Source organism: Poromitra crassiceps, assembly GCF_964638095.1.
Source record: "Poromitra crassiceps genome assembly, chromosome: 2".
In the NCBI taxonomy this organism is placed as follows: domain Eukaryota; kingdom Metazoa; phylum Chordata; class Actinopteri; order Beryciformes; family Melamphaidae; genus Poromitra; species Poromitra crassiceps.
In genome coordinates this window covers 62,474,019-62,501,969 of record NC_139624.1, presented here as the reverse complement: position 1 = coordinate 62,501,969, position 27,951 = coordinate 62,474,019, and the positions used below count along the sequence as shown (strand labels likewise).

The 27,951-nt window shown below is 45.6% G+C and overlaps 1 protein-coding gene across 1 annotated transcript; it reads right to left on the bottom strand.

Moving 5' to 3' along the window:
• Positions 1-71: 71 nt before the first annotated feature.
• LOC310795288 (myosin-7-like) lies at positions 72-27,951 on the bottom strand (the record flags this gene model as incomplete). The annotated part of the gene is made up of 37 exons (XM_083657342.1): positions 72-92; positions 256-390; positions 479-574; positions 710-814; positions 972-1,268; positions 1,414-1,617; positions 1,695-2,003; positions 2,117-2,241; positions 2,348-2,513; positions 2,623-2,806; positions 4,195-4,391; positions 4,480-4,598; positions 4,879-5,005; positions 5,093-5,482; positions 5,569-5,659; positions 5,738-5,883; positions 5,980-6,156; positions 6,248-6,490; positions 6,593-6,848; positions 6,940-7,076; positions 7,170-7,293; positions 7,545-7,750; positions 22,161-22,251; positions 23,809-24,077; positions 24,191-24,361; positions 24,535-24,684; positions 24,815-24,933; positions 25,020-25,158; positions 25,234-25,337; positions 25,823-25,921; positions 26,042-26,105; positions 26,383-26,475; positions 26,591-26,699; positions 26,815-26,842; positions 26,939-27,095; positions 27,183-27,326; positions 27,751-27,951. 37 exons carry the CDS (start codon positions 27,949-27,951, stop codon positions 72-74), a joined length of 5,793 nt encoding a protein of 1,930 aa, XP_083513468.1.

Genomic DNA, 27,951 nt, shown 5'->3' with positions numbered 1-27,951 from the left:
AAAGAAGAATAAAGGGGGGGGGACTACTTCACTACAGTTAATATGGATGATTCAGAATCCCATTCAGAGCTTCACTCTTCATCATGTCCTTTCTGGGGGAAAAAGAGAAATGCATATTATAATATACTTGCTTCATTACATTCAAAATGTAGCTGATCAAAACTTAGCTGATCAGTTTTTCAAAATATTGGTAATTCACATTAACATTTTTGTGTATCAAATATGGCAAGGAAATCATAACTTAACCTAATGTACCTTGGAGCCAGAATCACGACTCTTGGCTTTGATCTTGTTAACCTGAGACTCGGCAGTGTCAGCCCTCTCCTCTGCTTCATCCAGCTCATGCTGGATTTTACGGAACTTTGTCAGATTGGAGTTGGCTTGTTCCTCCTGTGAAATCATTGAATATTGCTTATTACTTAACAAGTGAGGAGACACACCTGAAATACACAGAATATCAGCAAACACATCTACTTACAGCCTCCTCTGAAGTTCTCTTGTAAGATTTGACCTTCAGCTGCAGTTTATCGGCCAGGTCCTGGAGACGGGCTAAATTCTTGCGGTCCTCCTCAGTCTTAAATTGAATGAGAGTCATGCATGAATGTTAACGTTGCTTTCTCATTCCACCGATGATACTGTATGTATTTGGAATCCGGAGTGTCAGGTATACGAATATATCTGATAGGTATCTGTTAGCATATGAATATACCTGATAGGTGAGCTCCTTGATGCGTCTTTCATATTTACGGACTCCTTTCACAGCATCAGTGCTCTTCTTTTGCTCACTTTCTACTTCCACTTCCAGCTCCCTCACCTATAAAAATGAGTCTGTGTTCACTTCCTCTATTCTCCCATGTGGATAGTAATAAGGTGGGTTCTACTAACATTACTAACATACAGTTTGTATTAGTAAGCACAACCATTGTTAAACTGTAATTTACATGTAAGGAAAGTTAACTTTAGTCACTTACCCTGGACTCGAGTTTCTGGATCTGCTTCTTGCCACCTTTCATGGCGATTTGCTCAGCTTCATCCAGACGATGTTGCAGGTCTTTGATAGTTTGTTCCATGTTCTTCTTCATGCGCTCCAGGTGAGCGCTGGTGTCCTGCTCCTTCTTCAGTTCCTCTGCCATCATGGCAGCATCAGTAATGGCCTTCTTGGCCTTCTCCTCAGCATTTCTACACTCCTGCACAGCCTCTTCCACTTCATTCTGAAGATGGGATGCGTCACCCTCAAGCTTTTTCTTCTGGTTCAGCAGGCTGGTGTTCTACAGATAATAGAGAATCAATATTATCATAGGCCAGTAGTAGTAAGATTAGCATGCAATTTATCATAATATACTACTGTATATACTGAATGTTAATGTTTAGAAATTGATATATACTGTAGAGTGATTACAAATTTTGACATACCTGAGAGTGCAGCAGCTGAACTCTCTCACTGATGTCCAGCAGTTCCTGCTCAGCCAGTTTACGACCTCTGTCCGTCTGCTCCACCAGAGATCTCAGCTCATCAAGTTCAGCCTGCATCAGATTGTTGCGTCTCTCCACAATGGCAATGTTCTCCTTCAGATCATCATTGCCACGAAGAGCATCATCCAGCTGCAGCTGAGAATCCTGTAGACAATATGTTTTATATGTGCTGTTTTTATTTACATGATCCAATAAGTACAAATAGGCTAATATTATGTTACCTTGAGATGTGCATGGAGGCCCTTTAACTGCTTCTGAGCCTCTGCTGCCTGCCTGTTGGCCTGGCTTAGTTGGATCTCCATCTCATTGAGATCTCCCTCCATCTTCTTCTTCAGCCTCAGAGCCTCATTCCTGCTGCGAGTTTCAGACTCCAGGGAGGTTTGTAGAGTGTCCACTACTCTCTGCTGGTTACGCTTGATCTGCTCCATCTCCTCCTCCTTTTCAGCCAGTTTGCGTTCAATCTCAGCCTTAACCTGGTTGAACTCCAGCTGAGCTCGAAGTATCTTACTCTCTTCATGTTCTAGAGACCCCTGTTAGAAGTGTAAATCAAATTCCTGTTCATGTTTGTGCTTTTATCATTTTAAAGTGAATAAATATTTACATTTACATATAGCTATTCATAAACCTATATGTCTAGTCTCACCTCAGCTTCCTCCAGAGCAGATTGTATCTCAGCCTTCTCTTGTTCCAGCTGTTTACGAACCTTCTCCAGCTCATGAATACTCTTTCCTCCCTCACCAAGTTGCTCAGTCAGGTCGGAAATTTCCTCTGTTATCCAAAGCGCCACCCAGCAAAACCCAAGAGAATTGAGTAGAAGTTAACAGGGACATTCATTTTGGAATTCAAATTAACAATGTGTTAATACTATTCAGACCTTGGAGGTTCTTGTTCTCTCTCTTTGTGGTCTCCAGATGATCCAGAGACTCTTCATAAGAGTTCTTGAGTTTGAAGAGCTCAGTGCCAAGAGACCTGGCTTCTTTCTGAGCACCTTCCAGCTCAGTCTGGGACTCCTCATATTTCTGCTTCCACTCAGCCAGGACCTACAGAATATACTTGTACAGTTATCACCAAAAAGTTGAAATGCTTTCTTGTTTCATGTCCAATGATAGAAATAACAATGCTTTCAATAAGTTTTACTACTAGCTATACCTTGTCAAAGTTTCTTTGCTTCTTGTCCAGAACTGCAGCAGCAGCATTAGATCGCTCCACATCCACCATGAGATCTTCAATTTCATTCTGGAGTCTGTGTTTAGTTTTATCCAGGGAGGAGCATTTAGCATTAATAGCTTCCACAGCTTCCTCTGCATCCTGCAGACGCTGGGCTAGCTTCTTCCTGTTTGAGACAGAAGAAGCATAACATGTTTGGTTGAAGTTGAGGGAGTTGTGTCATTACTGAACAGACTCAACAGCCCTTAATTTCCGAAATGCAAAATGTGGCAATGATCCTGTTTTTCCAGATCCACAAAGATTTTAAAGAAATATTTATATATTTGGATGCTTTTCCACTGGTAACATCAATCTGTGATGTTCCGTCTTTTCCAGGAGTTATTTTGTGATGTAATTTACCTTTTTTGTTGAATCAACTTTCTTTTAACCTTCCTCATCTACTATTTCCTGGAATGACTTGTTGCATCCACAAGGTTTTATGTGTATGTGTGAGAGAGCAATATTGATGACAGTGAGAGTAATGGCATTAGACCAAGAGTTTCCATGCAAGAAGAAGTGTATCTCTGCCCCCTCTCTCTCTCTCCCTCTTCTATGATGGATTTCAAGTCAAGTTTATTTGTATAGACCTAATTCACAAGCATGTCTCAGAGGGCTTCACAGATTATGTCTAGCTAAATCTAGCTGACACAACAATAACTAAATTACAGTAGTAATAATAATAATAATAATAATAATAATAATAAGATGGTTGAACAATCCTATGATAGAGACAGAGGGAAGGGAAGAAAGGGGGAGAGAAAGTGGGGGAGGAGAGAGCAGGGAAAGGGAGGAGGTGGAGAGGGAGAGGGAGAGAGGTAGGAAGAGAGCAGGGGAAGAGGAGAGAGAGCAGAACAGACAGATATACTGGGGCTAGGCAATACGGTCACGGACAGTCAAATTTAGCAATCAAGTTATGTATTATAGTTACCAGACCAAAAGTTACCAAAAGACCAACTACCGGTATTGAAAATACAATTTGACAATTGGAAGTTAGCCATGGCTCTTCCTGCACTTGAAGAAGAGGATGAGGAGCACATTCTATGTGGAGGATGTAGTTGATGCGATGCAAACTACAGTAGTCCCGTTTAGGTGACAGTCATCATTTTAAGTGAATGATTTCTGAATAAATTCTGCCCTGATATTTGTCACCTTTTTCACTCTCCATGAGTTTGCATCCAAACCATACATTCCTCCTGCCGCTGCTATTTTTTTCTGTCTGACATTGACGTAGTGTGTGCAACACAGTTGAGATGTGTTCAACTTGGAGTATGCCCATATATGCCCTACATTTGTACTATGTTGTAAACGGAGTCCACAGCACAAGAATTTCACACGTGATACTTGTACCATGGAGTGACAATAAAAATCTTGAATCTTGAATGTGAGTACTTTGGAGGGGAAACTAGGCGCAGGCACATTCAAGGCTATGTGGTCAGATCTTTAAGGTAAAGTGTCTCATATCTAGTTGATAATAAGCCATGCTTATACTCTCAAGGAAGAGATATGATTTCTTACTTTGCCTCCTCAAGCTCCTCAGTCCTCTGGATGGCATCAGTTTCATACTTAGTTCTCCACTGAGCCACCTCAGAGTTTGCCTTGGACATGCTGCGTTGCAGCTCAGCCTTGGCCTCCTGCTCCTCCTCATACTGCTCCCTCAGCAGGTCACAGTCATGACGAGCAGACTGCACTGCATGGGCAAGTGCATTCTTAGCCTTTTAGGATGAAAAAAAAACAATGTAATTTTCTATTGTGCTAGATTACTGATACAATCTGGTGTTGGTGACCATATTAATTTAATACCTTGACTTCCTCCTCCAGTTGTCTCTTGAGGTCCTCAACCTGCTGAGTGTATGACTGCTTCCCTCTGGTGAGCTGAGATACAAGAGAGTCCTTCTCTTCCATCTGCCTGGTGAGCTCACCTGTTGAAAATGCTCTTTTTTATTCACATTGATTTAGCAAAATGTGTCCATCCTCCTTAAGGTTTTAAGCATTTAACGACTGGGCACTTCCTGCTTTCTGGTGTGATTTTCACATGTAGATTATTTTATCTACATACTTTATCTTTTTTTATTTCAACCTTCAGCAAAAAGTCTGGATTAATAAAATATTTGATGGGGGACTCAGTTGTGCAATGACCATTTCTGCACTGAGCTACCACACATTTTTATTGATCGACATCCTGACTTTTCATTGTCATACCATTCTCAGTTTGAAGCTTTGCTCTCTGCATAGTGAAATCATTGATGGCACGCTGCCCTTCCTCAGCTTTTGTTCTGTATTCATTCATTTGGTCTTCAAGAGTACGGCACATTTTTTCCAAGTTGGCCTGAAATCAAGATATCCATAAAGTTATTATAGGGACAGATTTGTGAATGTGTTGCCTAATTATTCATGATCAAGAGTTTTTACGTACTTTGGACTTGACGATGTGCTCCATGTTGGAGACCACATCATCAAGCTCCAGTCTGAGCTCACTCTTCTCTTTCTCCAGCTTCTGCTTGACTCTCTGAAGATTGTCAATCTGCTCTCCCAGGTCAGCCACACTGTCAGCATTCTTCTTCCTAAGTGTAGCAGCAGTGGCTTCATGTTGCAGAGTGGCCTCTTCAAGGTCTCTGCGCACCTTCTGGAACTCAGCCTCCCTCTTCTTGTTCATCTCAATCTGTGCAGCAGTGGCTCCACCAGCCTCCTCAAGCCGCTCACTGATTTCCTCTAGCTCTCTGGACAGCTCTGCTCTCGTTTTCTCCACCTTGGCTCGTGCAGCTCTCTCTGCCTCCAGCTCTTCCTCCAGCTCTTCAATACGAGCCTGAAAATATTATTAATTTCAGTAGCTACATTGTTTCTGACAAATCAAACAAAAACATTCACTCTTTTTATTGAAGCTGAAATTACCTGAAGCTCCTTCAGTTTCTTCTGGAGCTGAGCACTCATGGCCTGTTCATCCTCAACCTTGCTGTTGAGCTGGCTGACCTCAAAGTCTTTCCTGGAGAATGTACAACATTTAGATTTTTTGATCAGGTGAGGTACACGGTGAGTGAGATGTTATAGAGGTTATTCTTACTTCTTCAGTCTCTCTTCCATTTGCTGCTTGTCATTTTCCAGATCCATTACGCTTTCCTGGGCCAACTTTAAGTCTCCTTCCAGCTTTCTCTTTGCTCTCTCAAGGTCCATCCTAACCTTCTTCTCTTGTTCTAGTGATCCCTCAAGCTATTAGAACACATAAATAGAAAATCATGTCATCAACCACATTTACTATACATTAGGCTTCAAATTCAAACTGTGTAAAGTCAATCGCATACTCACATCATCTACTTGCTGCTCCAGCTTGACCTTTGCCTTGGTCAGAGTGTTGACTTTGTCCTCCTCACTCTGCAGGTCATCCAGTGTTTGCTGGTGAGCTTCCTGAAGGGCTTTCTTCTCCTTGGTCAACTTGGCAATGATTTCATCCAATGATGCCATTTCCTCAGTCAGGTTTTTAACCTTAATAATTACAGTATACCTCAGTTGAAGAGCTTTTAAATATAGATATATTTTTTTATCAAAATTAGTTCAAGGAAAAATCATACAATACCTTGTTTTCAGTAGCATGCTTCTCCTTCTCCACCTTAGCCAGACTGAGCTCCAGATCATCAATATCCTTCTTGAGCTCTGAACATTCATCCTCTAGCTTCCTCTTCTTTGCAGTCAGATCCCCATTCATTTCCTCCTCATCTTCCAGTCTCTCTGTCAGCTCTTTGGATTTTGCCTCAAGCTGGATCTTGCTCTTGATCAGACCCTCACAGCGCTCTTCAGAATCTGAGAGACTGTCTTGCTCCTGGTTGAAGAGAGGTTCAGCTATTATTTAGATAATATGTAATAGTATAAAAAAACTACTAAGATGTAAGCATTCAAACAATGTGACATCTCTGTAACTAACGGTTTGGACTTGGAGTTGCAGGTCATTCTTCTCTTGGAGAAGAGAGACCATTTTTTCTTCCAGCTCCTTCTTGCGGGCTTCTGTTTTAGCATATACATCCTTTAGCTTCAGGAATTCTTCCTTCATGTTTGCCATCTCCTTCTCAGTTTCAGCTGATTTCAGCAGAGGCTTGATCTTAAAGTACATCTTCATCCAGGGCCAATGCTTGACACCCATGAAGGCACGCACGTTCCACTGGATGACCAGTAAAGCATCCCTGTGAATGATAATTCATTTAGAATCTACATATTATGATTTTTTTAACCTCTCAATCCTTATTTAATATTTGTCATTTACAATATTCGAACCTGCGCTCAACAAGTTTCTGGAACTCAATTCTGGCAATCATTCCTCTGCCTCTTGACTGAATTCCAGTCATGATTAGAGTCAGACGATCATCTCTCATCTCCTCAAGAAGACCCAGGAGACCAGCTTTGAAGAACACCTAAAAATGAATTATAGAAATATAGAAATATAAGGTAATTGATGACTGTTTATTCTTGGTGAGAGGGCTTTGCCTTTTTGTTACAGAGCTAACCTTTGTGTGTCCAAATCTATATTGTTCATGGTCAATGTCGAGTGAGCCCAGGAGTTTCTCTGCTGCCTTGTGGTTGTCCATGAACGTTCCCTCTGGGATAACACTGGGATTGAGGATACGGTATCTGAAATGAATAGCAGACATTAAGAGCGATGTGGATTTCAACATCCACATTGATGTGGATGTTGAAATCTTATTTGTGTCTCATAGAGACACACTTTCTCATTTGAAATAATCTAGGTTTACCCTTCCTCTTCTTCTTCTTACTCTTCTTCATCTTATTCTTTTATTTACTTATTTATTTATTTATTTATATATATTTTTTATTTATTTATTTATTTATTTATTTAGTTTTGTTTTAGTTTTATTTGTTACCTTTGTTTGAAGTCAGCATATTGGATTCTGTTCGGGAAACCCTTTCTGCAGATCCTGATGCCTTCCAGCACACCATTACAACGCAGTTGATGCATGACTAGAGGATTTTCCATGGCCCCAGGAGTCTTAGTCTCATTGGGAATGATGCAACGGACAAAGTGGGGGTGAGTAGACCTCAAGTTGGTCATGAGCTTGTTCAAATTTTCCTAGGGAAGCAACAATGTTGGGAAGATGTTAGGATATTTGTCAATATTAAATACATAGAGTACACCATAATTTGAAAAACTATCTTAAACCATTAATGTTGCTGATCAAAATGTAAAATGTAAAAGAAAATACACCAATTGGACTGATGGTGGTGCTATAACAGCCCTCTTTACGTTTTGGTTCATAACTTTTGTATGGTAGCGTCTACAATCAAATTAATTTTTCCCTGGATTCCTTGGGTCCTAATGCATCTACTGATATAGGCCCCATACCACCCATTTTGTCCTACGTCACTACGTCACTGTGTTTGTCGGAGAGTACTGCTGGCGTCGTGTGTGGCTGCCGCTTCTTCGTCTGACTGTTTGTCTTTTCCCTGTTTTGTAACGTTACTTTATTCTTTTATCGACTTTTGTTTTGCTTTCTCTATACCGTTTTCGTCTCTGTCCGTCTTGTCTCACTGTCTCCTTACCCCCCCTACCTACGCTCCTCTGCTAACCGGCTGTTAGCTCCACCTGGCTAGCCAGCTAGCTAACGTCTGGTGAGCTGCCCTCGGCTCTGTCCCTAATTTCTCCGCTCGTATTCTCACCCCGACTATTTCCCTCTGCTCATTCGGACTACCATTACCCTTACCTCACTCACTGGACCCTCCGGACACCACTCTCCCTGGCCTCATTCATCACAAACTCATCTGTACCATGAGTAGCACCGTAACGCTTGCCCGTGCTAACGTTACTTTCACCCCACTTTCCCACCCCACTTTCCCACCCCTCTGCTGCCATTATGGGTCCCGCATTCAACTTTCTCATGTTCCTATTCACCCTACCCCCTGTTTTCCTCCATGCTACTCCCTACCTGTTTTTCCCTCAGCCCAGCTTCCCCCCTCATATCCATTACTCTTCCCATGAACTCCTGCTTCTTAATAACAACTACAGGCTACACCATGATGCACTCATCCCCACTCGCTCTGCTGGCATCCTCCGCCGCCGCCGCTATCTCCACCGCAGCCCCAGACACCCCCGCCATCCTCATTCCTCCACTATCCCCAACATCCATCCGGTCTCCTACATCCATACAATTAGCTCCCACCGTCCCCCCTCCACTGTAACATCCCGCACTGTCAACCTCGACAACCTCCGACCTCTCCTGTTTGCCCCCATTACTCCACCCTCCCATCCAACCACTTTTGCCCTCCTCAACACCCGATCACTCAACAATAAAGCCCCCCTCCTGCATCAACTAGTACTGGACAACTCACTTGATTTTCTCCTCCTCACTGAAACCTGGCAACAACCTGATGACTTCTTCTCCCTCAACCAATCATCCCCCCCTGGCTTTAATTACATTTCTAAACCCCGTCCCTCCTGCCGTGGAGGTGGCCTTGCAGTAATATTCAACCAGAACTTTCGGACTTCAGAACTCATCCTCCCCACTGTCTCCTCATTTGAATCACTTGCCTTCAAAACCTGCTTCTCACTGACTGTTATTCTCATCTACCGGCCCCCCAAACCAAACCCATCTTTTTTATCTGATCTGTCTGAACTTCTCACAATTGCCTCATCCCTCTCCTCCCGTCTACTGCTCCTCGGCGACTTCAACATTCACATCGACTCACCAACCTCCAAGTTTACCTCTGAATTCACCACCTTACTGGACAACTTCAACCTCACCCAGCACGTCACTTTCCCCACCCATGTCAAAGGCCACATCCTCGACCTCGTCTGCTCCCTCAATCAACCAGTCCACAACATCCATCCGTCCCCATTCCCTCTGTCAGACCATAGCATAGCTCTCCAAAACCAACAACCCTACCCTCACCATCGATAACACCACTGTTTCCCCTTCCTCCCAGGCACGCAATCTTGGCGTCATCATCGACCCCACCCTTTCCCTTGAACCCCACATCCGTCAAATTGTCAAATCCTCCTTCTACCACCTCCGTAATATTGCCAAAATTCGCCCCTCCCTCTCACACTCCACTGCTGAAACTCTCATTCACGCCTTCATCTCCTCCCGCCTGGACTACTGCAACTCACTCCTTCACGGCATCAACTCCACCCTCATCAACAGACTCCAACAGGTTCAGAATGCAGCAGCTCGACTCCTCACCCACACCAAATCCTGGCACCACATCACCCCTGTCCTCAAAGAACTCCACTGGCTTCCCATCCCCTACCGCATCAACTACAAAATCCTGGTCATCACCTACAAAGCCCTTCATAAACTGGCCCCCCCTTACCTCACAGACCTCCTCTCCCCCTACCAACCCTCCCGGTCCCTCAGATCCTCCTCAGCCGACCTCCTTTCCACCCCAAGTCCAAACTCCGCAGCTTTGGGGACAGAGCTTTCTCTCGGGCAGCTCCCAGACTCTGGAACGCCCTTCCCCAAGAAATCAGAACATCAGAGTCCCTCACAGTCTTCCACTCCCGCCTCAAAACCCATCTCTTTTCCACCGCCTTCTCTTAGTCCCTCTGCTCCTTCCCCCCATCCTTGCTTGTGTGCTGTCTCTGTCTACTGTCTTGTCCCACCACTATCGCCCCCCCCCCCACATAGTACTCAGTGTTTAGTGTAATCTCTGTCGTTATATGTTCACTAACGTCTTCCCCCGCCCCCCCAGTGTTTAGTTTTGTGTAGCCTACTGTAAAGCGTCTTTGAGCTATGGAAAAGCGCTATATAAGTCCCATCTATTATTATTATTATTATTATTTCCTCTAACTAGATTGTTCTACTATTTAGAATTTTGTCCAAAACACTTTTTGGTGCTCCTGCTACAAATGTTGTCCATTCTTCACCAAACCATTACACACAGCATGTCTGGCTGTCATGCACAAAACCACTGTCCAGACCGTTGCGATATAATCGACTTCCAAAGTTTTGTGGGTGGAGCCATTTTCACCAAAATCGCCATAATTCAAGAATGCATTGTCCGATGCTCACCAAACTTGGTAGAGGTGTGCAGGTATGTATTGTAGCGATCCAGAGTTACATGTAATGTGGTGAGCAATAGAAGTGTCTCGATTGCAGCTAGGAACTGATGTGTGAGAGTGTTACTTGGGGGGAACACTATGCTTGGGGAAGACTTCCGGTCGGACAGAGCATGCGGGAGTCAGTCTCCATATACCGCCAAAAGAGAAGCAGCTAGCTAGCTATGGGTGTAGCAACCACCAAGAGTTGTCAGATAACTAACTGTGAATAAAGAACCCTGTACCAATGATTCCATAAATACCACGAACGCTACATTGGCGTCAGAAGTTAAGCGGTGAATATTGCCTCCGTATCGGCAAGATGGTGAAGAAGTTCCTGAGGAAAGAGCGGAGAAGAATCAAACGAGAGGCGGGAAGAGAAAGAGCCGGGGCAGACAGCCAGGCGTCCGAAGAGGAGCAGGACCGGGCAGACATAGCCGCTCCTGCAGAGATCCAAGCGGAGCAGACAGTAGGAAGCCGGGTGCTGGTGGGGGTGAAGCCCGAGCTAGACAGCGCTGCCGCCGTAGCCACGGAAGCTATCCCACGGCCCAGCGAAGCTAGCCCGCGGGTCAGTGAAGCGGGACAGGCAGTGGAAAGCCAGGGGCTGGTGAGAGTGAAGACCGAGCCAGACGACATTGTCGCCGTAGCCATGGAGGCTATTCCGCGGCCCAGCGAGGCTAGCCTGCGGGCCAGTGACGGGGAAGTGGCGCGGATCCAGACGGCGCGGGACGGCGCCCGCCGAGGCAAGAAGGAAGTGACTCCGCCGAAATACAACGGTAAAGGCGAGTGGGAGCCATATTGCACAATGTTTAACGTGGCAGCGGACATGAATGGCTGGTCGAGGGAGGAGAGAGCCAGCCATCTGGTGATGTCCCTCGAAGGCGAAGCTATAACGTGCGTGGCGGCGATGGCCGATACAAAAGACTTAGATGTGGTGATGGCGGCCCTGCGGAGGCGTTTCGGCCAATGCAAAGAGGAAGGCATCGTGGTTGCGGAACTGTGTAACAGGCGTAGACGACCGGGGAGTCGCTGCGGGCACTGGCAACAGACATTGAGATCCTCAGCCGGCGCGTATACAGCCGGCTGCCGCCAGAGTCGCTGGATGAGTTGGCCAGAAATTACTTTATCCAGGCAATCGTGCCGCGAAGTCTAAGCGATCAAGTAATGCTGAAACGGCCAAAGACACTGGAGGTGGCGCTGGAGTTGGCGCTTGAAAGAGAGACAGTGGAGGGTTGGGCCGTGAGCAGCGGCACGAAGGGAGCCGCCCCCGTGGTGAGAGTGGTGGCGGAGAGCCCGTTACAAGAAGAGCCAGCGTGGAAGATGGCGTTGGCGGAGCAAGGCAACATGGTGAGAGAACTGTCTGAGTCGGTGCAGCAGCTAAAAGAACAACTGCTCCGAAGCGCGACCCTGCAGCCCACCCCCGCTCGGCAGCCCACCCCGCGGAACAATAACTGGACCAGAGGGGCGGGGAGCATGATCTGTTGGGGCTGTGGGCGCCCCGGACATCGGGAAGCAGAGTGCCGCCGGAGAACGTGGAACCAGGGAAACGGCACGGGGCCCGTCTAGATGGGGCGAGACGGGTCTCCGATGTCATATTCCCCGCAGCCACGTCGTCGCGGGAGGGAGCCCACCGACATCAACGGGGAGGTGGGGCTCCGCCTTCCCCCGAAGTAGACGACATCGCTGGAGCTGTCAGCATGCAGAACGGGCAGCGCACGATGAACGGCTGCCATGTTCCAGTCTACCTGCAGGGGAGGTACTGTGTCGCCCTGGTGGACACGGGGTGTACGGCAACGCTGGTGAACGCCAACATGATGCCCGAGGGAACGCTTCTGGAGCAGCCAGCGACACAGCTGCTGAGGACAGTATCCGGTGAGTTGATGCCGATGAGGGGAAGGGGGTCCGTGATGATAACTGTGGGGGGACAGACAGTGAACTTTCCAGTATGGGTAGTAGAGATGGCGGGGCCCTGTATCTTGGGGGAGGACTACTTGACGCTAAACCAATGCACAGTAGACCTAGGGAAGAGCACACTCACGTTCGCAGGGGGGCCAGTAGTCCAGATGGGTCACCCTCCCACCGCTCCAGGGGAGCAACCAAACGTAAATAGCATCACAGTACACCGCGTCACTGTTGAGCACGAGCCTCACCCAAACCAAGCCCCTCCCCCAACCCAGACCCCTGCCCCGCACCAAACCCCTCCCCAAAACCATGCCCCTGGCCCACCTCCGAACACTTTCCCTCAGCCACCGCTACAGGCGGAGGGGGAGACCGAGAGGTTAGAGATGCTGAGAAGATTGCATCAACGCCAGAGTGAGGGTTTAGAACCCCAACAGAGCGAAGAACTGTGGCGAGTACTAGAGGAATATAAAGACATTTTCGCGATGTCCGATGATGAGCTAGGCTGTACCCACCTGGTGCAACATCAAATAGACACTGAGGGGGCGCGGCCCATCAGGTCGCATCCCCGTCGAGTCCCAGCAGCGCGGAGGGAGATAGCGAACGAAGCTGTAGAGAACATGCTGCGTGCGGGGATCATTGAGCCATCCGAGAGCCCGTGGGCGTCGGGGGTAGTGTTGGTAAAGAAGAAAAATAGCTCGAAGATGCGATTCTGCGTAGACTACAGGGGGCTGAACAGAGTGACTAAGAAAGACGCGTACCCGCTGCCCATCATCGAGGAGCTGTTAGATGCGGTGGGGGAGTCATCCTGGTTCTCATCCCTAGACCTCCGCAGCGGGTACTGGCAGGTGCCCCTCTGCGACGATGCCAAGCCAAAGACCGCCTTCCGCACTGAGAGGGGGCTGTGGCAGTTTCGAGTACTCAGTTTCGGTCTGTGCAACGCACCAGCAACGTTCGAGAGATTAATGGAGAAGCTGCTGGGAGACATTCCCCAAACCGAATGCGTGTACTTAGATGACATCTTGACACACGGGGGCTCGTTTCAGGCAGCAGTGGGGGCGTTACAGAAGGTCCTGCAGAAGATAGCGGCGGGTCTGAAGTTACACCCAGATAAGTGCCACTTCCTGAAGAGGAGGGTAGAGTTCTTAGGGCATGGCATCGGCGCGGGGGGCATCCGCAGCCTGGAAGAGAAGACACGGGCGCTCATAGAGTGGCCCACCCACAGAGACAAGGGAGAACTCGAGAGCTTCGTAGGGTTAGCCTCATACTATAGGAAATTCGTAAAGGGGTTTTCTAAAATCGCAGAGCCACTGTTCCGGCTAAAGGAAAATAACACAGACTTCCACTGGACGACAGAATGCCACCTAGCCTTCGAATCCCTCAAGAAAGCGCTGACCGAGTCTCCGGTGCTTAGAGCACCAGACCCCACACTGCCGTTTCTACTGGACACTGACGCCAGCAATGGGGGTATGGGGGCCGTGCTGTCCCAGACGGGGCCGGACGGGGAGCAGGTGGTGGCGTACTTCAGCAAAACATTTGACAAAACAGAACGAAACTACTGCGTCACCCGCCGGGAGCTCCTTGCCGTCGTAGAAGCATTACGGGACTTCCGATACTACCTCCTGGGACAGCCTTGGTTCACCATCCGGACCGATCACTCGGCGCTGCAGTGGCTGTCCTTCCGGAGGGACAGGTGTGCCGCTGGTTAGAAAGGATGGCAGACTACAACTTCACCATAGAGCACAGGGCAGGGGCGCGCCACGTCAACGCAGACGCCCTGTCACGACGGCCCTGCGCAGAGAGAGGGTGTGTGTACTGCGAGAAGAAAGGGAGAGAGAGCTCCAAGAGGAAGCGAGGATATGCCCTAACCATACGGGGGCCGGACCAGTGTGCAAGGCGCTGCAGGTGGCAGAAGCGGCAGAATGGAGGGTCCATCAAGAGAACGACATGGAGCTGTTGCCAGTCCTGCAGTGGGTAGAAGAGGGCCAGAAGCCGCCGTGGGAAGAGGTGGCCGGGGTCACCGACGAAACCAAGGGGCTGTGGTCAGAGTTCGAAACCATGAGATTGAGCAACGGGGTGCTGATGAAGTCCTGAAAGGAGCCAGCGACGGGGGAGAGCAAGTGGCGGAAAGTAGTGCCGACGACGTTGAGAAAGGCGGTGTGCAGGAGCTGCCATGGAACTGCAGGGGCCGGACATTTTGGGGTAAATAAAACCCTCCGTCGCCTTAGGCAGGGTTTTTATTGGGGGAGGATGAGGAGAGACGTGCAGGACTTTTGCCGCCGTTGCGACCTCTGCGCAGCGTACAAGGGTCCGTTAGACCAGTCTCGCGCCCCCCTCCAGCAGCTAGCAGCAGGAGCTCCCATGGAGAGGGTGGCGGTGGACGTGATGGGACCGTTTCCGCGCACGGAAAATGGGAATCGATACGTCCTGGCCACAATGGGCTATTTCACAAAATGGCCAGAAGCATACGCTGCCCGACCAGGAGGCGGGAACGGTGGTCGACGCACTAGTGGCGGGCATGTTCAGTAGGTTCGGAGCACCGGAGACCCTCCACAGTGACCAAGGGAGGAACTTTGAGTCACGGGTGTTCGCCACCATGTGCGAGAAACTGAACATAAAAAAGACGCGGACCACAGCACTGCACCCCCAGAGCGATGGCCTGGTGGAGAGATTCAATCGGACACTGAAAAAGCAGTTGGCCATCCTCACCGAGGAGCACCAGAAAGACTGGGACACGCACCTGCCCCTCATCCTCATGGCCTACAGATCTGCCGCCCAAGAGTCCACCTCCTGCACACCCGCTCTGCTCATGTTGGGCCGAGAACTGCGGACACCAGCGGAGATGGCGTTCGGCAAACCGCCGGACGCACTGGATGCGCCCCCGGGGCGAGAGTATGCCAGGAGGCTGCAAGATCGGTTAGAGTCCGCTCATAGCTTCGCTCGAGGCCAGCTGGAGAAAGCGGGCATGAGACAAAAAAGGAACTATGATGTGAGGGCAAAGGGAAACCATTTCCGGGAGGGGGAGTTGGTCTGGGTGTACGCACCCCGGAGGAAGAAAGGGCGATGCCCTAAACTGGACTGTCACTGGACAGGCACATGCAGGGTCCTGGAGAGAATGGGGGAGGTGGTGTACCGAGTGCAGATGCCACTTGGTGGCAGGAAGGTACTCCACCGGGACAGGTTGGCCCCGTACCGGGGGGGGTGCACCCTTCCCCCAGATCTCAGCCGCCCAGCGGTCTCACCTACACGTGCTGGGAGAAGGAATCTGTTTCCACAGAGAGGGGCGTCCAGCTATGACCGGACGGCCACCACCCAGGGACTTGAAGTCTCAGAGACACTGCAGGTGGGGTCGGTCCCACAGGCAGAATCACAGAGAGCAACACGGCCGCACAGAGAGCCACGGGCTCCGGGACATTTCCAGGACTTTGAGCGTTATTTAAAAAAAAAAAAAAAAAAAAAAAGAGGATGGTGGTGGTTGGAAATGGATGTAAAAAAAGAAAAGATAATGTACATGGCATGAGATATTGTGGGGGATGAAAGATGTGGGAGGAAGGCTGGAGAATGAAGGGATATAATGTGTTTGGAAAAAAAAGTTGCTAAAAAGAAAGAAGTGTTGGGTGTGTTTTGGTACAGGGATATGTGTGGGTTATGGTGCCAGCGTGGGAGCTGGCCTTATTGTTGGGCGGGGAGTATGTAGCGATCCAGAGTTACATGTAATGTGGTGAGCAATAGAAGTGTGAGAGTGTTACTGGGGGGGAACACTATGCTTGGGGAAGACTTCCGGTCGGACAGAACATGCGGGAGTCAGTCTCCATATACCGCCAAAAGAGAAGCAGCTAGCTAGCTATGGGTGTAGCAACCACCAAGAGTTGTCAGATAACTAACTGTGAATGAAGAACCCTGTACCAACAAGAAGCCTCATGATTCCATAAATACCAGGAACGCTACAGTATGTTGTGTCATTTCGCTTATAGGGGTCACTATTTATATATACAGTATTTAAAAATGTAAAAGGCCATAACTCTGTGGTTGTAAATCCTTGGCGGTTGTTTTCCTTGTGTCAAGCCACACCTATCCATGGAGGCCCCGCCCATTTCTGCCCTAAAGGTTTGCTGCCATTTAATATTCTGTCCAAAACAACTTTTTCGCTACTCCTACAAATTTGGCCCATACTTCACCAAACCACGAGACACACCATGTCTGGGATGTTCTACAGGGGCGGTTTTAGGATCAGATCTTTAGGGGAGCTCAGTCCCCAATGAGAATATCCCGGACCGCAGACCTCCTAGTGGGGTCTGGGGGCATGACCCCCCGGGAGAATTTCTTTTACATTTTAAAGTAAAAATGAATCAATGTGGTGCACTTTGAGAGCAAAATGAAGAGGCTAGATCTATGAAAAACTACACACAACACATTAATATCCTCTTTACTGTTCTGTGGCTTTACAATGATGAAACAATTATTGTCTCCCTATATACAGTATATTCTGCATGCAGGTAGAATGGAAGGTAGAATACTGCTTGCTTAAATACAATGGTGGCCCATCTAAAATCCCTTCCAGTGGAGAACTCAAGTACAGAGTAACATTTGCTTTGTAGGCATAAACAAAAGTAAATTAATGATGCTGTGTATCAATAACTTTTGAGAATTGGAGATTTGTGCGATTTTGACAATGTTGATGATTGGATGACAAGCACTATTTAAATGGATCAGAAAAACACACTTATCTTCAATGTACCTGGACATCCCATACATTTTATGTATCTACATTCTGAGTCTAGACTAGAGAGTTTAACAAGGCTGTGATTATCCTAGAGCTCACAATAGGTCATCTTATACAGTATAAGGTCAAGTAAAAAAAAGAATATTGGCAAAAGACCACCTCACCTATTTTGCCTTGACCATACCCAGAGATCCTAAATTAATATTTAAGTTTAACTTTGCGGACTTTGTTTTAAGACTTAAACAATGTATAGAAAACTGGAAAATCCTGCCCCTCTCCATGATTGGCCGTATAAACTCAGTTAAGATGCTTTCTCTTCCTAGGTTCCTTTATCTTTGTCAAAATCTTCCCATCTTTCTCACATCAGCTTTTTTCAAAGAACTGGACTCTGTAATTCTGTCCTACATCTGGAATTATAAGAACCACAGAATTTCAAAAATTCACTTGCAAAAACCCAACTCTGAGGGAGGACTGGCCTTACAGTATGTAGGCACTACTACTGGCCAATGTTAGGGCTCTGATGTATTGGCAGCAAGGGACTCCAGGTAACTTAACTTCCGGGGGCCCCCTGTGGCTGAAAATGGAAGCCAGCTCTATTGCAAACTCCTCCCTGCCAGCCATGTTGTTTTCCAAGTTAGAGAGGCCCGGGTCTTTAAAAAATGTAAGTTTCATTGTGAAAAACTCTGTCAGAATTTTAAATCAAATCAGGAGTGTCTTGAGCTTACCAGATGTTTCTGCCCATACGCCAATTTGTTTTAATCACTCTTTTTTGGCTCCATGGTCAGACAAAAAGTACCATGCTTGGAGCGAGAAGGGGCTAGTTTCCATCAAATACCTATACATAGATGGTCATTTTGCATCCTTTGATCAGCTGAAGAGGAGGTTTGAGTTGCCCGGCACGAACTGGTTCAGATTCCTGCAAATCAGACATTATGTTCGATCAAAGATTTGCACCTTTGAAGCGCTCCCAAATGAACATGTCTTTTTTGATGTATTGTTGAGCCCTCCTCGCTCCAAGCATCTTATCTCTAGATTTGTATGTCTGTTTGACAACTGCAGCACGGCCTCTACTGAGAGGATTAGAAAAGCATGGCAGGGGGAACTTGGTATTGATTCATCTGACATTATATAGCCGTTTTCACACATGCGCTTTTTTACCGGGAAATTACCAGAAAGCAGTGTAATGCCTTCATGTGTGAAAGTTGTTTTCCGGTATAAGCGCGACCCCGTCATTGCGGACATTTCACCAGTTCGGAGGTTGTCAGAAGAGCGGTATGTCTGCTTCATGTGTGGGCGTGCCGATTTCCCCCCTCCCCTCTCTGCTCGAGAGAGGCCAGTCCTTCAGTCCTCCGCACTTCGCAGCAGCCCGACACAGGATAGACACAGCGAAAATTGCAAGCCGCCCAACGCTTGTATGTAGAGAAAGCAAATGCACGAAGCGAAATGTGGAAGTATTTTGCTTACGTTGCTGACAGCGAAGGCAAGCTCCTGGACACATCAAACGAAGCCAGTCTGTAAAAAGTGCTTCAACGCGACGCAGGTGAACGGATAAACATCGAACCAGCCAGGCTATTTCTCTCAGACAGGGGAGAAAGGAGTCTGTCTCTAGTACAACTCTGCTCAGTTAATAGCAGGCACCAGCTGATCCAATTTAATGTAGCTCACCGTCTTCACTACTCCAAGCATAAACTACACAAGATCTTCCCTTCTGTCTCGCCACTGTGCGTCAGGTGTCAGAGGGCACACTATCTCATGCCTTCTGGTTCTGCTCTTCACTAACATAATCATGGGCATTTTTGACCCCGTATGAGGAGACCTGAACAGCCCGGAGGCGTACAAACAGCCTCACGTGTATTTATGTATCATATAATGAGGATATGGAGCGCGGCGTGACTGAAAAAGTGTTATTTACAGAGCGCATGGAGCTTGCCCCGTATGCTCCAATTATAGGCTGTTTGAGGAGTGTACTCAGTGCGACAGATCTTCTGTGGGGATCCGAATGAAACCAAAGGTATTTGGGTGAGTAAAACATCATATTTTAAGCTGGAAATGAGGACCGTGGTGTAAAAAACCGGAATTCTCCTTTAACACCGCGCGCAATGCAAATTGGGGGCGTGCACAAGCGCATGCCTGTTATAATTGTACTGCACATAGGCGTGCCACATGCCAAACCAGGCGTTTCAGTGCAAAAATGTGGGGATAGATGGCATTATCCTATCGTCAGGAGCGTGCAATTACTTTGCACTAAGAGCTTTTAAAAGCACCTCTTACGCCAGGGATACTCGACTTGCTTTGCCCGGGGGCAGCTTTTGCAAAATGGCACGAGGCCAGGGGCCAGTTAATAAAAAAAAACATGAATGTTCATTTTTCTGTAGCGGATTGTAGGTTCCTCTCATTGGATATTCTAAAATTCCTTTTGGATATGTCATTACGCACAGCCTTGCCATGCCAGGACATCAAATTCTGCTGCTAAAATTGGGTATTAGCAGATAATTCAGTGAGGCAATCAACTATATCTCACTGAGAAACTTTTATCACATCGCAAAGAGGGAAATTAATTGAGAAAACTTGTTGGACAATGGACATAGGCTATTCACCTTCACCTATCCCATAACCCGGAGAGTCGTTGGCACCACAGACGATCTGTCAACAAGCTCTCTTCATCTCTCTCTGTCCTCGGCACGAGTGAGTCCACTCTATTATGCATGGAGAGAATTACAGCATATTGCATGCCTCGCACAAACAGCGATTGCGAGACGGGAATCCGATTGGTTTTATTGATGTAACGCCCAAGCATTGCTTGGCCAGACCTGTGAATAATTCTGCTACTTAAGACCGCCCAAATCCCATTTGCGCTGGCATTTTGGGGGCGCAGATGATTTGATACGACTCTAATTTGCGCCTGCGGCACGTGCTGTAGATGCATCCCGTCGAGAATTGCATCCCCACCATATTTCGAGGATAGGGGATATTGCCTGTACCAAGATAGGCCCCTATATTTCATCACACATTAATGGGATTGGGCTCTTTGGATTCACAAGAGTCTCAGCTTTGTAGCCATACCCAATTTATGCAATCCCATGACTGTTTTGGTACAACAGTTTACCGAAATAAGGAAACAAAAAAGGCAAGAATAACATATTTTGGCTGCGTATGGAGTCACTCTCCGCTAAACCTGCCTCATTAACGACTCTCATTCATTGCCCCCTTAACTTTTCCTCCTCTCCCTATTCTAAAAATGTATTAGTTAAGTCTACTTTGAGGATCTGGAAGCAATTCCGACGCCATTTCGGTCTGCAGACCTTTTCATTTTTAGCTCCAATAACGGCTAACCCGGTCTTTCATCCTTCTCTGGTGGATAAAGCTTTCTCCTTGTGGTCCAACTCAGGAATTAAGACTTTTAGTGATTTATACATTGACAATACCTTCGCATCCCTTCAGCAGCTCTCTGAGAAGTTTCCTCTACCGAGACATTCTTTTTTTAGATATTTACAGATCCGCAGTTTTGTTCGTAATTTAAGCCCTCATTTTCCCAACCTCCCGGAGCCCTCACCCATTGACTCTTTCTTAACTCCATTTTCTTTTGTAAAGGGTTTGATTTCTTGTCTGTATCAACATATTCATTCATTGCGCCCAGCCTTACTACATAATATAAAGACCCAGTGGGAGGAGGATCTGGGTGAGGAGATTTCCGAGGAACTGTGGGAGGACATTCTGCATCGGGTTCACTCCTCATCTATTTGTGCTAGATTTGGTCTGACCCAATGCAAAATCCTTCACCTTGTTCACTTCACTAAGGTCAGACTTTCTAGGATTTATAATGATGTTGACCCTACATGTGACCGATGTCGCCGGGCTCCTGCTACATATATTCACATGTTTTGGACTTGCCCTTCCCTGTACAGTTATTGGCTGGACATTTTTAAATCAATTTCAGACTGTACTGGGACCCAATTTGAACCAACAGCTATTACAGCATTGTTTGGGGTTCTGCCTCACACTCTGCCGCTTCCAAAATATAAAGCAGACTTTGTTGCTTTTGTAACTTTATTAGCTAGACGTCTGATTTTGCTTAGGTGGAAGTCAACTGCACCCCCCTCTCATTCCGCATGGATCAGGGACATTCTTTATTTTGTTAAAGTTGAAAAAATCAGGTGCTCTGTAAATGGTTCACTTGACAAATTTGATAAAACCTGGGGGCCCTTTTTTACACACGTTAAAAAGTTGGAGTTTACTGCCATTCCAGAGTAACAGTCTTTCATGCACAGATGGTGGGTTTGGAATGTATCATTCTGTATCATGTAAATTTAGTATAGATTTTTTTTTCTTTTTTTCTTGGTGACCAATATGTACGTTTTGTGTTGTTTGTTTGTGTTGGTGTTGTTTTTTATGTTTCTGTCACTGGATTGTGCAAGATTTCGTTCTTCTGCATACTATATTTGACACAATATCAAAGCGTGACAAATGACCTTTTGAACAACTGTATGTTGTTGAAAAACTAATAAACAAATCTGAGGAAGAAAAAAAAGAATAACATATTTTCATGCATGCTAGGGGTGTCACAGTACGTGTATTCGTCCCATGACGTCACGGTATGGGCGTCACAGTTCGGTGCGTGTAGCTATACGAAGAATAATCGTCAATATCCAAATCATCTTGCGCTGTTTATGAACACTGCACATCAGAAAACATCAACAACTTACCTTAGCACCGTGTATTCAGGCTAAATATAGTCCATTTAACTTTGGGAAGCCTTTCCCCTCAACAAAGTTGAGCGGAAGCGTCTTGCGCAGTCATTCATTTCCATGTTATCTTGTGTCAACTCACCCTGTGCAATGCAGATACAGTCTGGAAGGAGGCCCCCTTCTTCTTTTTCCCTCCGCCGCCAGCATCCGCTAAGTTAAATAAAGCATAGATTCTGTGTGTTACCAAAATCATCTTGAATATTTAATATGCCTTTTATCTGTTTGCTGAGGCAACATTTTACATACCTGCATCTGCACCAGCATAGCCAGTCAACAGCACGTCCCTCGACTGGGTTCGGTCTTACCTGGAAAATAGACGGCAGGTGGTAGACATAAATGGGACACTGTCCCGCCCCCTCCCCATTAGCTGCGGGGTCCCCCAGGGGAGCATTTTAGGTCCATTATTATTTTTGGTGTATATAAATGACATGAAATCTGCCTGTGACTGCCCTCTGTTCCTGTTCGCTGATGACTCCGCCCTCCTGTTCTCCGACGCGGACAAAGGGGAGGTAGAAAAAAAGCTCAGCATGGAACTTTCAAATGTTGGGGTTTGGCTCTCGGACAACAGATTGTCTCTCCACTTAGGAAAAACAGAGTCAATTTTATTTGCGTCCAATTTTAAGCTTAAAAAATCCCCGGGATTTTCAATTATGGTGGGTGACGTGTCCGTACCCTCAAAGGAGGAGATCACCTACTTGGGATGTATCCTTGACAACAAGCTCTCAGGCGAAAAGATGGCCTTAAAAGTTATCTCTAAGGTCAATCAAAAGACCAAATTTTTAGCTCGCATCTCCCCAGTCATAAACAGTGCTACGCTGTTGATACTGGCAAATGCTCTAATTCAATGCCATTTCGACTACGCCTGCTCCTCGTGGTTCACATCCACTGCAGCCAAACTTAAAACCAGACTTCAGACGGCCCAAAATAAACTGGTGAGGGTTGTCCAGGGCCTACACCCCAGAGCCTCTCTCCTCCGCTCTCACTTCCTCAGTCTCGGGTGGCTGAGAGTTGAGGAGAGAGTCTCTCATATCAAGCTGTGTATGGTCCACAGGATCATCAACCTGAAAGCCCCTGTGTACCTCTCTGGCTATTTCCTGAGGGTTAGCGAGGTGCACAGTCACTCCACCAGGGGAAGCTCAAACAACGTTGTTCCTTTTAAATTTAAAACCTTAATAGGTAAATTTACTTTTTTATACTCAGCAGCGATTCTGTGGAACAGTCTCCCCGAAAATATAAAAGATCTAGGGTCCAAACTCACGTATAAGTCCACCTTAAAACAGTGGCTACAGAGCGGCCCCTAAGGTTGACCCTTTCTGCAAGAATTGATTTCGAAATGATTATTGCAGAAGTGTAAAGGTTGTATTGTTTTTGTTACATGTATATTTATGTGTGTATTTAGGCATGTGTACAGGGGTGGAAGTGTGTACGCGTGTTTTTGTATTTTATGTATTTATATGTATGTATATACATATAGATGGTTTTTCCTGTATTTATTTATGTGTGTAACGCATATAATGTTTAGTTTGTTAAATGTCCCTCGCGCACACACGCGCTCATACATGCACACATACACTCACTCCATTTGCTTCACGTCAAGGACCACAATGGAAATAAGCCCTCGGGCTTTGTTGTGTTTTATTCCTTTTGTTTCAATGAATCTGGTCTTACGCTGTATTTCTCGTGCCATTGTTTCAATAAAGTATTCAATCAATCAATCAATCAAGGCCAACAACTTAAGTGGTGACTTCTGGTAGAGTCCGACCACAGTCTCATTGAGAGGATCCTTGTTCTTCACCAGCCAGTTACCAATGTTGTAATCAACAGTGCCAGCATAGTGAATCAAGGAGAAATGAGCCTCTGGTCTCCCCTTGATCATCCTTGGTTTCTGGAAGTTGGGTGTTTTGCCAAGATGGTTGTCATACAGCTTGGTTTTGAATGTTAAATCACTGGCTTTGGGGAACATGCACTCCTCTTCAAGGATGGACATGATACCCATGGGCTACAGGAAGGAAGGAATTGGAATTGAATGAAATATTCAGTCTTGTAAACGTGTTACACTTTTGTTGCATCAGTTTTCGTTGCCTCTGAAATCAAAGTTGACACCACACCAACCTTCTCAATGAGTTCAATGCAGGCAGCTAAGTCCATGCCAAAGTCAATGAACTCCCACACAATGCCCTCTTTCTTATACTCCTCTTGCTCCAGCACAAACATGTGGTGGTTGAAGAACTGTTGCAGCTTCTCATTAGTGAAGTTGATGCACAGTTGCTCAAAGGTGTTGAACTGGAAAAGGTCAAAGTCAATTAATATTTCAGTCCGATCTGCAGACTCAATTGTGGGGTGACATGATTCTGCGGTCTGATTAAACTGCAGTAATATGTGGTTGGTTTAAATTTTCATTTCATTATTAAGTGTAAAGATGTTGGCACATGCAACACTTAAGTTTAAGAACTCACATCAAAGATTTCAAATCCAGCAATGTCCAGCACACCAATGAAGTACTGGCGAGCATTCTTTGTATCCAGCTGGTGGTTGATTCTCACCACCATCCACAGGAACATTCTCTCATACACTGACTTTGACAGTGCACCAACAGCGTAGTACACCTAGACAGAGGAGATTATTCGAAGAATATTCTCAACCAGAAAATCTCTTGATAACAAATTGGGGAAAAAAGGTTTTTCTATTTTCATGACCGCTCATAGTTAGTTCATAGATAGTTCATGACTTGCTCACCTGATTCTCATTCTGACCTTTGGTAACCCACTCATTTCCTACTTTGACCCTTGGGTTACACAAGGCCTTAATCATGTCAGCAGAATTCAGGCCCATGAGGTATGCGGCTTTATCAACATCTGGAAAGGCAGTGTTTAGTTAGGCACATTCTTGCAGCACAGTGTGTTTGACATTGACATGAGATCAACTTTGATTAAACACTGACCCTCAGTGCCATCGGCCTCTGCCTGCTCCTCCCTCGGCTTATTCTTGAACTTCATGTTGCCGTGGTGCATGATGGCACCAACCATCTTGTAAATACCATTCTTCTCCTCTTGGGTGAAGCCCAGCACATCAAAGGCATCCTGAAACAAAATGTAATGCTACTATAGAGATGGTAAAAGAGGTTTCATTGATAGGACATGAAGTTTTGCACTTACATCAGTGGCAATTAGCTCCTCAGCATCATCTATAGAAGCTACAGTGGTCTGTCCTTGGGAAATGAATTGGTAGTCATAGGGGTTGGTGGTGATTAGCATCATCTCTGTAAAACGATGGAAAAAATTACATTAACATGTTTTCATATATTTTTCAAATATTCCAATAATTATAATAATAGTTGTGAAGAAACCATTTCACTTAGTATACCACAAACTGACAGTGAATTAATTAATCAATTCTATCATAGGTTGGCAGGTTCTGGGGATTGATGCCTTTAAATTATATGAAAACATAAATAAATAATAACACTAAAAATTCTACAATCTTAAAAGTTGGGATCCAGGTTGATCATTAATGGAACTTTGGTCTGTTCATTGCAAGTTGTACCTTTCAGTCGTTCTCAATGTTAAAGTATGAATTTCCCCTTTTTCTCATCTGATAGAAAGTAGAGCTTTTCAGATTTTTGTTTAGATACTCCCCATTACATGGCTGGCTTGTATAGAATATTGTCACCTCTTTATGACTTGAGGCATAATCAGCTCACTTAAAAAAAAAGTTTTACTAAAATGATCACTGGTCTGTACTAACCCAGCAGTTCCGGTTTCTTTTGAGACAGGATCTGGTAGAAGATGTGGTAGTCTCTTTCAGCTTTCAGTTGAAAAGTGACACGAGACTTTTCCAATAGATCTACCCAGAATAAGATAAGTAAGGATGAGTAAAGATGATCATTATGTACCTCCCTTTCTACTCTATTAGACTCAGTGGTATAGTAGTTAATATGTAGCTTATTGCAGATTCTTAACTTACAAGTTTCAATGTCAGCAGATGAGAGCTTCCCACTAACTCCAAAATGAATTCGGATGAATTTACCCTTTAGACAATTGGACAAAACAGACGTTTGTGGGCAGATGAACCCAATCATCATTACTTTATCACATTACATTATACTATACAGTTCCATAACAACAATGGCAGTTGCCTTGGAGTGGATCATACTATAATCCCAGGGAGTATTTCAAACATTTTATGTTACTATCCTTTTCAGAAGTTAGTCATAAGAAACATTGCGTAACATTATAAAAACATTATAAACATTATAAAGTTATAAAGTTGGATATCAATGTGTTCACAAGCAAAAGTTCACTCACAAATCTAGAGGAGTTGTCATTTCTGATGGTCTTCGCATTTCCAAAAGCCTCCAGAGCAGGGTTGGCCTGGATGATTTGATCCTCCAGGGTTCCCTAGATATAACATACATGTACAGTACATGACGTGTAACATAGCTGTCTTACTGTCTTATGATAAAACAAAGCAAGTCTGAGTTATATGGGCTTATTTACATTACTTTGCTACTACCTTTTTATCATCCTTTTTTTCCTCCTTCTTGCTACTAACAGCTGCAATGCTGGCAAAGTACTGGATGACTCTCTTGGTGTTCACAGTCTTTCCAGCACCAGATTCTCCACTGGACAGGTCAATACAATATTACAAATTCTGTATATTGACATGCCTATGTATTTATTTAATTGTTTTTTAATGAAATTACAGTTAGTGAATTGTTATAGATGTAGTAAACTTACGTGATCAAGACAGACTGATTTTCTCTGTCTGTTTTGAGGAAAACAGGAAATCAGTGATTATTTGTGGACACAGTATTGATAGTATAATCTTATAATGAGACAACATGAGAAACAATTACTTTACCTGTCAACATGTACTGATAGGCATTGTCAGAGATGGAGAAGATGTGAGGAGGAGCTTCACTCCTCTTCTTGCCTCTGTAGGCATTGACCACTGACTGACTGTACACTGGCAGCCCCTTGTAGGGATTGACAGTCACACAGAACAGCCCTGAGTAGGTCTGTAGAGGAGGATATCACAAGTATTTTTCATTTAGATGACTGGTTGAGACAGTGGAAAGATCTGCAGATTGGTTGACATTACTCACGTAGATCATCCATGCTGCATAACGCTCTTTGAGGTTAAACAGCACAGCAGGCTCATGGAGGAAGGTGAACATAGCCATGTCCTCAATTTTATCGTACTTTGGCGGGTTCTGGGGAAAGCACTCAGCATCCTTCACAGTCACTGTCTGATGATTGATTAAGTAGAAATTTGTGTGATATAATTAATCAATCATCAACCAATTAATCAAGATGCAACCCTCTCTCAGCCTCATTTAAAGGATTTTTCCACCTATTTTATGTTATTTATAGTACAAATATACTGTATTCTTACTTAAACTCAGACATTGTTTTAAGTGTTAAAGGTATATTTTCAGATAAACTGAAAATACTATGGCAATGATGAATCAGCACAGAATGGCTTCCAAACACTTCCAAGCAGGCCTGAACGGTTTTGAAGTAATACTGTATCATAATACTAGTAATTACTAATACATAGTAATACTGTGTGTAATACTGTAAGTAATACATATCAAGGTAAAAAGAAATCTCAAAGGAGCTAGTACATGTCAAAATGGCCATGTTACTTTTGTATGTTTGTAGTAAACATACCTTTCCATCGTAAGTTTCAGCGGTAACATGAACCCCGTCTCTGGCCTGTACCCTGGCCTTGACAAACTCCACCTCAGGGTCAGTCACAAAGCACTCTTTCTTCATGTCAAATGGTCGGGTCTGGGCCTCCAAACGCTCCATATCTGGTTTCCTCAGAAAGGAAGCGGCCATCCCGAATTCTGCCATTAGGGCGTCCCCCAT